At 44.2% G+C, this 10428-nt stretch overlaps 1 protein-coding gene across 1 annotated transcript; it reads left to right on the top strand.

The window, feature by feature from the left end:
- Positions 1 to 3199: 3199 nt before the first annotated feature.
- Positions 3200 to 10259, top strand: LOC116377729 (E3 ubiquitin-protein ligase RNF103-like; the record flags this gene model as incomplete). Its single annotated transcript, XM_031839437.1, has 5 exons — positions 3200 to 3522; positions 3891 to 4313; positions 4562 to 4694; positions 4814 to 4900; positions 6292 to 10259. Coding segments are annotated over 5 exons (1887 nt in total), but the record flags the coding sequence as incomplete, so codon positions are not given.
- Between the last annotated feature and the right edge of the window lie 169 nt (positions 10260 to 10428).

Below are 10428 nucleotides of genomic sequence, written 5' to 3'. Positions count from 1 at the left end.
ATCATCAAGATGTTTTCTGGCAAAACTGAGACGAGCCTTTATGTTCTTTTTGCTCAGCAGTGGTTTTCGTCTTGGAACTCTGCCATGCAGGCTTTTTTTGCCCAGTCTCTTTCTTATGGTGGAGTCATGAACACTGACCTTGAGGCAAGTGAGGCCTGCAGTTCTTTGGATGTTGTTCTGGGGTCTTTTGTGACCTCTTGGATGAGTCGTCGCTGCGCTCTTGGGGTAATTTTGGTCGGCCGGCCACTCCTGGGAAGGTTCACCACTGTTCCATGTTTTCGCCATTTGTGGATAATGGCTCTCACTGTGGTTCGCTGGAGTCCCAAAGCTTTAGAAATGGCTTTGTAACCTTTTCCAGACTGATAGATCTCAATTACTTTGTTTCTCATTTGTTCCTGAATTTCTTTGGATCGCAGCATGATTTCTAGCTTTTGAGGATCTTTTGGTCTACCTCACTTTGTCAGGCAGGTCCTATTTAAGTGATTTCTTGATTGAGAGCAGGTGTGGCAGTAATCAGGCCTGGGTGTGGCTAGAGAAATTGAACTCGGCTTTCCAAAGATGTGATAAACCAGTTAATTTATGTTTTAACAGGGGGGGGGGGGGCAATCACTTTTTCACACAGGGCCATGTAGGTTTGGATTTTTTTTTCCCCCTTAATAATAAAAACCTTCATTTACAAACTGCATTTTGTGTTTACTTGTTATCTTTGTCTCATATTTAAATTTGTTTGATGATCTGAAACATTTAAGTGTGACAAACATGCAAAAAAATAAGAAATCAGGAAGGGGGCAAACACTTTTTCACACAACTGTAGATTCATTACACACAAGGTGATATATTTCGAGTGTTTATTTCTTTTAATGTTGATGATTATGGCTTACAGCTAATAAAAACCCCAAATTCTGTATCTCAGAAAATTTGAATATTACATAAGACCAATTTAAAAAAGGTTTTTTAATACAGAAATGTTGGCCTACTGAAAAGTATGTCTATGCACAGTATAAAGTATGTACTCAATACTTGGTCGGGGCACCTTTTGCATGAATTACTGCATCAATGCGGCGTGGCACGGAGGCGATGAGACTGTGGCACTGCTGAGGTGTTATGGAAGCCCAGGTTGCTTCGATAGGGGCCTTCAGCTCATCTGCATTGTTGGGTCTGATGTCTCTCATCTTCCTCTTGACAATACCCCATAGATTCTCTCTGAGGTTTACGTCATTCAAGAATTTGGTTGAGAATCACAAGGAGTGAACTGCGGCTGGAGTCAGTGCTTCAAGAGCCACCACACACAGACGTATCCAGGACATGTGCTATAACTGTCGCATTCCTTGTGTCAAGCTACTCCTGAACCAGACTCTCTCTTAATTGGGACAGTAAATATGTCTAATTTTCAGTGTGGGTGGAGTCAACGATGTCCTCAACACATACATATAAGTCATTGTCTGGACTTATTGAGAAAACTGTTTTTATTACACTTCAAATATTCATTTATTAGATAGTTTCTCGATTCAAATATATGACTTTTACTTTGAAATATCTCTTAATTGGTACAGTCAAAATGTCTTATTTTCTCTATGGGTGGAGTCAACGATGCCTTGATTACATATACATCAGTCATTGTATGGAATTATTGAGAAAAATATTTTTGTAGCAGCTCAAATATTGTGATATTAGCCTTTTTTTGTCCTGAACATATATGCATTAGTCATTGTGGGGAATTATTGAGAAAAACATTTTCATAGCACCTTAAAAACTTCAGAAATTTGCCATTTGAAGATATAAATTCAGTTCAGAGTTTTTGCTTCGTAAAACATCTTAATTGACTCAGTCAGGTATTATTAATTTCCAGCAACCCTCAAATCAAAGAATAAATACACTTTATGCACAATTTAGGTGTATTTTCCCTTTAACTCACGAGATGATGGTATCATTTTTTGTACTTATTGGAATATAATTTACCGTAAGTTTCAGCGTATAGGTGCACTACAATTTAAGTGTCTGCTGAGTTGACCACGGAGATCTGAGTGTCTGCTGACTTGACCGCAGTGGTCAGACGTACCTTGAATCCTGTGTTTTAATCATTGCTCTGAGTCTTTCTCGACTGTCTGTAGCGGGACCATGTCCTTGCAGAGCTGGATCCTTATTGCGTTCGTAATGTCGCTCCACCGCTTGCTTTTCTTGTCATATGCTGCTTCGAGCAAATGCCTCTTCAAGCTCCTCTCTTGGGCACAGACTCTATCGGTGCATCTCCGGTTCACTTTGTTCATCCTGCATCGCTCTGTTCTTTAATGTAACGTTGCTGTTAACAGACTGTTGTGCTAGCGGGCTAGCTAGCGAGCTGTACCCAGCATGCCGTTCGGCGGTGTAATTTTATAAATGTACAATTATTAGTGTTACAAATTGTTTATGTGTCACAAACTGTTGTGTCGTGGTGTTTTGCCCTGTTAAAGAGTGTTAGTTGTGGGTTATTAATTGTTGTGTTATAAAGTTATAACCATGACAGGAGGTCCCTCTCAATAATACTAGCTCCGACTGTAGCGCTCCTAGCTGCGAAGAATATATTCTGCTGCCTGTTGAAGAGTGACAGCAGTAGTTTCTGTGCACCGGTATGACGGTATGAGAAAAAATCATTCCATACGGGGAATTAAAACCGGTATACTGCCCAGCACTAGTATGGTGCATCGTCATCTTATTCTTCATTTTCAGCACTTATTATATGAAGACACTTCACCAGTTCATTTGAATGAGTCTCTAGTGGAGTCTGAGCCATTCACTGGTCTACAACATGATGCTTTGTTTATTGCAGTGATTTATCACATTTGAATGTCATACTTTACTATCAATGTTATATGTTTTACATGTGTCAGCGAACATCACTGTTTGCACTCGTGTTTGTTTCCTTCACTATGAATTGACGTGATGATTTCTCAAGTCTGTGTTTCATATTTGTGAATGAAACTGTTTTTGACTCAGTCTGCTCATCTTAGCTACAAACCAGCTTAATGAAACAGACTTATCCTGGTTCAGTTTGTTAGATTCAAGACAAGTTTGTCCCAATAGGCCCTGCTTTATGATCACAAATGCTTATTAATGCAAAATCCAGGGATCACATGGTGTTACTCACACATTGTATCCAGATACAGAGCACAGGTGTTGATTGGATTCAAGAAAATGAACTCGGGATGTGTGTTCCGCTACCTGTCCTCCACTATATCAAACAGTCGCCTACAGCCCACGTTCTGCTCCGAGGACCACACTGGCCAAAATAACAACGCCTGGCTGTAATATTTGTTGTGAATGGGATAAAGCAAGAGGACAACACAGTTTAGGACTTCCACTGTCAGAAGGGTTCACAGAGTTGTTCAGTATTAGCTGTCTGACCCGTCATGTCCCTGTGTACCTGCAGGTCATCGCCCAGGACCGGGAAGCTCTGCTCAGTCAGTCCAACTGGAGGAAGATGGTGCAGAAGGTATCTCAGTTTGGGATCAGAACTGGAACCTTCAACTGCTCTAATGACTACAGGTGGGAAGCTTCAAATGCACCGACACACATGACCAATAATGCTCATTTAGACTCTGAACTTAGATGTCTCCTTGTTCTGTTGGACACCTCTATTTTCCTCTACTTTTGTGTGTATTTTTGCCGGCAATACGATTGCGTATTGGCGATGAGCCTTATACGATCAGATAATCCTTTACTAGTCCCACAGCAGGGACATTTGCAGGATTACAGCAGCAGAGTGGACAATTCAGAGGAACTAACAAGAGACATAAGTAGAAATAAGTAATCGCACAGTAAAGGTATAATAAATAAGTTAAAGAACAAATATATGATATCAATTGTACTGAATGGTTGTTAATATTGCACTGCTTCTGTGTGGTGTCCCCCAGGTCATGTATCAAGCGTGGCTGGCAGCGCTCCACCCTCATCATGTCCGTTCCCCAGACGTCAGCATCCAAGGGTAAAGTCATGCTAAAAGAATACAACGGCCGTCGCATTGAAACGGAGCATATCTTCCGCTGGATGACCTCACACGTGGCTCATCGAATCAAAACCCTGCGTCAGTCTGAGCAGCTGGTGGAGGAGTGGCGCTCTGACCCGGCCCACCCGGTGAAGATGTTTCTGTTCGCTCGTCTGTCCCAGCCGCCCGCCTTCTTCTCCGCGCTGTCCGTCAAGTTCACCGGCAGGATTGAGTTCATCTTCGTGGATGTACGTCACTGGGACGACCACAGCATCCTATCAGAGATTGATGTGACACAGAGCCCCGCCTACATTCTCAAGATGCCGGAGGGCATCTATCGCTATGGCAACAGGTGATGATTGAACATGGGAATGATAATGGATTATTGTTTCTACAAACAAATACAAATGTCCTTAATCCGTCTGTTTCTTCTTCCTCTCCTTGTCTCCACCTCTCCTCCTCTCCTCTCTTCTCTTTGTCTCTTCCCCTCCTTCCTCTCCTCCTCCCCCTATCTCCCCTCTTCTCTTTGTCTCTTCCCCTCCTTCCTCTCCCCTCTTCTCTTTGTCTCTTCCTCTCCTCCTCCTCCTCTCCTGTCTTTAGTACCGGGGAGTTCTTGTCCCTGGCTGCCATGGATACTTTCCTGCGTTCCATCCAGCCGGAGGTCAATGATCTGTTTGTCCTCAGTCTGGTTCTGATCAACTTGCTGGCCTGGATGGACCTCTTCATCACACAGGTCACTTCCTGTTTTTCACCATTGATGTTCTACACAGTGCTGAGAGAGAGAGAGAGAGATGCAGTTAGTTCTGTATTTATTGTCCAGCTTCATTGAAACGTGTTCATTTTCTTGAACAGGGAGCAACAGTGAAACGATTTGTGGTTCTGATCCGAACACTTGGAACCTACAACTCCATACTGCTGGTGTCCTGGCTTCCTGTTCTGGTAGGGAATCATCCGCACTCACAACGGACAACATCCACTAATCCTTCTTGTGTTCAACAAAGGGACCTAGTACATGCACATGCACATGCATGCGATACAATACCCACACTTACCAAGGGTTTCACATTACACCGCTGATCTGCATCAAAAGCAGATCTCTCTCTCTCTTATTGCAGAGTTATATCTGTATCGTCTCATATGCTACCTGATTTGCACAGATGTATATATTTTTTTTAAACAACAAGGAAAGTGCTGCATGAATAATTTAGAAAAGGTGTCATTATCTAGTATATACATCACAGTGCAACACTAGTCACCACTAGCTTCAGCCTATGGCATTTTACACTGCAGAAGTTAGCCTAACGGCTAGCAGTTGCTCATAGTCCCTGCATCTCCAGACGGAACACCACGGTTGAATTCCAGCCTTACTTTATTGACACAGAGCAGCTCATACTGGGAGAGCAAGACGTTCTAGACTGCTGAGGATCTATCACGGTGTGCTCAAAGCTCCGCCCCCAGTAAGCACACAAGAGGAAAGGAGAGGAGCTAGCGTGGCAGTAAAGACTCCTCACAATGACCTGAAATCACATATTTTCTTTCTCTCTTACAGACGATGGTAGGGGAAGCAGTACGTTTATTGGTCAACTGTAAAATGTCCTGCATCCATTACAAAGCTTTCTCACAAGAGTTTGATAACTACATTTTAGGATACATTGCAAAATGTGTGTATATATACATTAATATGAACAATTTATTTATATAGCACTTCTATTAATAATACATCAATTTTATATAGCGCTTTTCAAAATACCCAAAGACGCTTTACAAGAAAAAAAGTATATATATGTGTGTGTATGTCAGTGGCGGGCCGTGTGTTTTATACCTGGGCCTTCAGTGCTGTCCTCCTACAGCTGAGCCATCTCCTAATAACCTCATGATGACGCCACAGCTGCGGTTATTTGTTTCTAGAGGTGTAACAAGACACGTGTTCGTATTAAACCGTTCGGTACGAGGCTTACCAACCCAACAATACCTTTTGAATTGGAATATAATAATATATAATATAATAATAATAATATAGCTATCTATCTATCAATCAACTTAACTGTAAATGTGCAAGAGAGTGCTGAAACCAGACTGATTCCACCAACATGACAATGATTTTTAGTGAACATCAGTGATCTGATATCAGGTCAGTATGTGAAGGTGTAATGAAGGTGTCCAGCAGCCTGTAGAAACCATGTCATCATGAAACCCGGCTGTTGTGAGGGAAAAGGGTGTTCCTACCTAGTTTTAGAAGATAGACCTAATAACGTGGCCACTGACTGTTTAGCCATAGACTTCCTGACTTTGTTGAATTGATGATAACTGATCACTGATCACTCCTCTAGGCTCTCCTCCAGCTGCCCTATCTGGAAACTCTGTATGGTTACAGTCTGAAGCTGCTCCGGTATGCTGACACCACCACATTGGCCAGCCTGGTGAGAGATGACTGGACCTTCTACTCATCCCACCCAGCTCTCTTCCTGTCCACCTACCTGGCCCACGGCCTGCTGGTCGACTACTTTGAGAAGAAACGCCGCTGTGGCATCAGGAGCCAAGAGGACAGCACCACCAACCTGGAGTGGCTGGCCAGTCTGTGGGACTGGTACACTTCCTATCTGCTCCACCCAATGGCATCGCTGCAGCAGGTCCCGTCTGACCACTCCGACTGGGAGGATGACCCCCGCTTCTTATTGGAGCGTTTGGCTTTCCCTGATCTCTGGCTTCGCCCTTTAGTAAACATGGACTATATTAAAGCCCTGCCCACCTGGAGGTTCCGAGCTGTTGGTGAGGAGTCGGATAGTTCACATTCAGACACAGAGAGTGGGGAGCCGATGGATTCCCCTCCACACGGCAGCAGCAGACACAGGAGGTCTTTGTGCAATCAGGACAGCAACACACAGCCGCCTGTGTGCAACGACGTGGAGGCCGGCAGTAGCTGTCGGCCCTTCTGCTGTCGCCATGGGAACAGAAGCTCGCCATCTGCCAACGGGGCAGCGAAGGACGGCTGCCTCTGCGATTGGTCGGTGTGGCCCTGTGGCGTGCTGCAGTGCTCCGAGTGTGTGGTGTGTCTGGAGAACTTTGTGAGCGAGGAGCTGCTGATGGCTCTGCCCTGTGGCCACGCCTTCCACCAGCACTGCATCGCGGTGTGGCTGGCAGCTGGCAGACACTGCTGCCCGGTGTGTCGCTGGCCCAGCCACAAGAAGAAGCAGCAGAGCCCTGCACAGAGCCCTGCACAGAGCCCTGCTGACAACACACTGCAGGCCTGAAGGTGAATACTCCCCCTGTTGGTTGGCACTGAGCTCAGTGTCCATGGAGACCGTCTGATGTCATCACAGCTGGATTGGAGTGAAGTTGGGACGGGGAGGAGTTCAGCAGAAAACACTGCTGCTGTCATCATCAGCTTGCTTCCATACTGTTGAAGGTGATGTGCTGGCCATTACTGCAGACGGGTGAAAGTGGTTTCTGCATAAGGAGGACATGGATTCACACAGCAACCATTGGTGAAGTCACAGACAACTTGGTAGTGCAATAAAAACTTCTTCTGGTTTTGCCTTCTTTCACCCAGAAACCCTCAGTGAGATTTCTTCCACATGGAGCGTATTTATCTAATACTTATCAAGTGCATCCAAACACAGCTGTGTACACTAACGGCTCTATCCTGTATGTGTTTGTGTTGTATTTAGAGCTGGATAGTCTTCTCTATTGAGCGCTCCCATTGGTCAACACAGGAAAGAAGTACAACAATCAATCAGTCAGCACAGCGCTACAATGAATGAATGGATGAACCGGGTGTGTAATGTCACACTCGGGTCCTTCTGGTTCTGGAGGTGTTGACATGGCCCCGCCATCAACTCCTCACAATCTGCATTTTTACATGACTCAAGTATTTGTGTTTCCTGTCCCGCCCCCATCATTAGTGTGTACCTTTGATCTGCCCGATCACATCTCGTAGTTGTACCATCTCGAACCCAAACAGGTGAGGATACAGAGCACAGCCTGGTGGTCATAGTGAGGATGAGCTATTCAGCAACATTCTGTCCTGAACTTGCAGAGGTTTGTCATTATCATCTCCAATATGCTATGAAAGCCCAGTAATGCCCTGTCGGCACAGAGCGTGCTCACGTTGATGTGATGCAGGTGTGTAGAATAGAGCAGCAATAGGCTGCTCACATGCACACTGACCTGCTGGCATGATCTGCCTCCATCACACTAGTCTCTGGTTTAGGAAGTGCCATCACCGATCAACAGGACGGCTTCACACATGAAAGGTTGGAGGAGTCTGTGTGTCTGTAAGATGGGACAGAAGCAACAGTCTGCATGGACCACAACACTAAACCATGTCCACGTGGTGTTTGAGGATCTAAAGGAAAGTTCAAACTATAAGAGAATGTTATAATGTCAGAGATGAGCATGTGACTGTGATCAGGGGCCACAAGCCATCTACAGCAGCCGTTAGCTCCAACACTAAAGCAGCCCAGATAAAGCTGCATTAATCAATGCTTTATACTAGCAGTAGGTCTATGTAGTGACAAACACAGAGAACTCTACCTCTGCAGTTCCCCTTCAGCCTGTTAGCTTGTCTTTTCACTTTCAGCTCTGCTCGCTCTCGTTTCCAGCAGCAGCAGTTTGTACACTAGCTGACATCAGCTAACCGCTAGCAGCAGACAGACAGTAGAGGCTAGCAGGTGAACACAGTGGAGCTAAGAGGAGCACAAACACCTGCTGCTCTGTGTGTGGATCCACCTTAACCTCATGGGATCATCATATGTCACATGTTGTGTTGAGTTTGCTGAAAAATTCAATAAATAAATGGACCTTTAACAACACAGTGGTATTATTTAATCATGATGTATGAATGACCTGAAACAATGTTTAAATAAACCTATCAATGATTGATATATGTGTGTTCTCTGTGCATGGTGCCTTTACGGCGTATGATTGGTGCGTATGATGTGTGAAGGTGACGTTAGTTTCAGGGCTGCTGGCACTGGAAGAGGAGACTGCTCAGTGTGCATGCTTTCACTTTCCTTCATGATGTTCATGTCCACACCAGGAGCTGAGCTGCAGGCAGCATCACCACACTGATGTTCAGCAGAACAGTTGACTTTCTTTACTCAATTAATAGTTTCATCCCTAAACGTCTCAAGAAAAGAGACAAAGCTCTTATTGAATAACTATCATTTAAACTATGTTGTCTCACTTTATCAAAGACAATGAGCGGATATTCTGACATTTGGAAGTGGAGGTTCTGGGAAGACCTCCAGCAGCTGTATGGTATAAATGACGTGCTGCCATTAGAAGAGGACGGGCTCGTCCTGCTGCTGCCAGCACCCTGCACACAAGCTAAGGGAGCACGTTTACAACTTAACACTCACACATGCTGTGCTCAGATCTCATTCTGTCTCAAATCCCACCTGTGGAGCTCCAGCAGGCTTTGTTTCTAAACTAATTGTAATTCATCAACTTGTAAGGAGGCTTAACTGTAATGTCTCAGCTCACTCCTGTCCTCTTTCTGTGTGTGAAGGGCAGGAAAAGAAGGGGGGGGAGTGGTTTGGTCATCATCTTGGGTGGGACGGGTCTGTAGCTATCATTGAATCTGACACACATGAGACAACACCAATCAATCACTGCAGGCTGCAGCTCAATGTGATTCAGTGGAGAACACAATGTAAACCGGAGGCCACCAGACTCCATAACCCAACAGATCAAATCAGTCAAAATACAAATGATATAAAACAAGTCATATTTTCTCTTCAGAGTGATGTGTTGGCGGACTCTTGAACTATAAAAGCTTTCATTGGACCAGCATGCGCTGGGTCTCAGTCAGCATAACCCCATGTTCACTGTGGAGCAGATGGTAGGTGGTGATCTGCTCCACTAAAGCACAATATCAACTGACTCCATGTGGGCTTTATTACCTGAGGCCTTCAAGAGGTTATCCATCCAAATCTAGTTTTGAGACCTTTGTTGTGTCAGCTGATCATGTTTTAGTATTAGTGTGTGTGTGTGAGACGCACTCTGTACTCTGAAATAAAGCTGATTCTAACCCTGTGCTTGTGGAGCACAAACATCCAGACTCCATGCTCATTGCTCATTTATTCATTCATTTTACAGTCCTCAGCTTAGCTCTACTAGTTAGCTAGGAGCTCATTTACATATGTAGTCCCTGGGCAGGAACCAGAATAACTTATCTGTTAAAAAACTGTAGTATAAAAATATGATTAAAACACAGTACATATTCACTGTACAGCAACAACATTAAGGCAGCACAACACAACCACAAGCTGTCACAACATTAAAACACATCAAGTGTTGGAGTTAATGCTTGATGGGTACATGCTGATGTTGATTTTAGCCATGATTTCATCTTAAGTTGTAAATCAGTAAGGCTGCAGCACTCTGTTATAGCATTATAGCACCATATGAAAATGTGTCTATATGTGTTTATATATATATATATATATATATTTTATATATATATA

Source organism: Anarrhichthys ocellatus, unplaced genomic scaffold (assembly GCF_004355925.1).
Source record: "Anarrhichthys ocellatus isolate YVR2014 unplaced genomic scaffold, GSC_Weel_1.0 scaffold1605, whole genome shotgun sequence".
In the NCBI taxonomy this organism is placed as follows: Eukaryota; Metazoa; Chordata; class Actinopteri; order Perciformes; family Anarhichadidae; genus Anarrhichthys; species Anarrhichthys ocellatus.
Note: the sequence above shows the minus strand (reverse complement) of the source record. Positions and strands in the feature narration are given on the sequence as shown.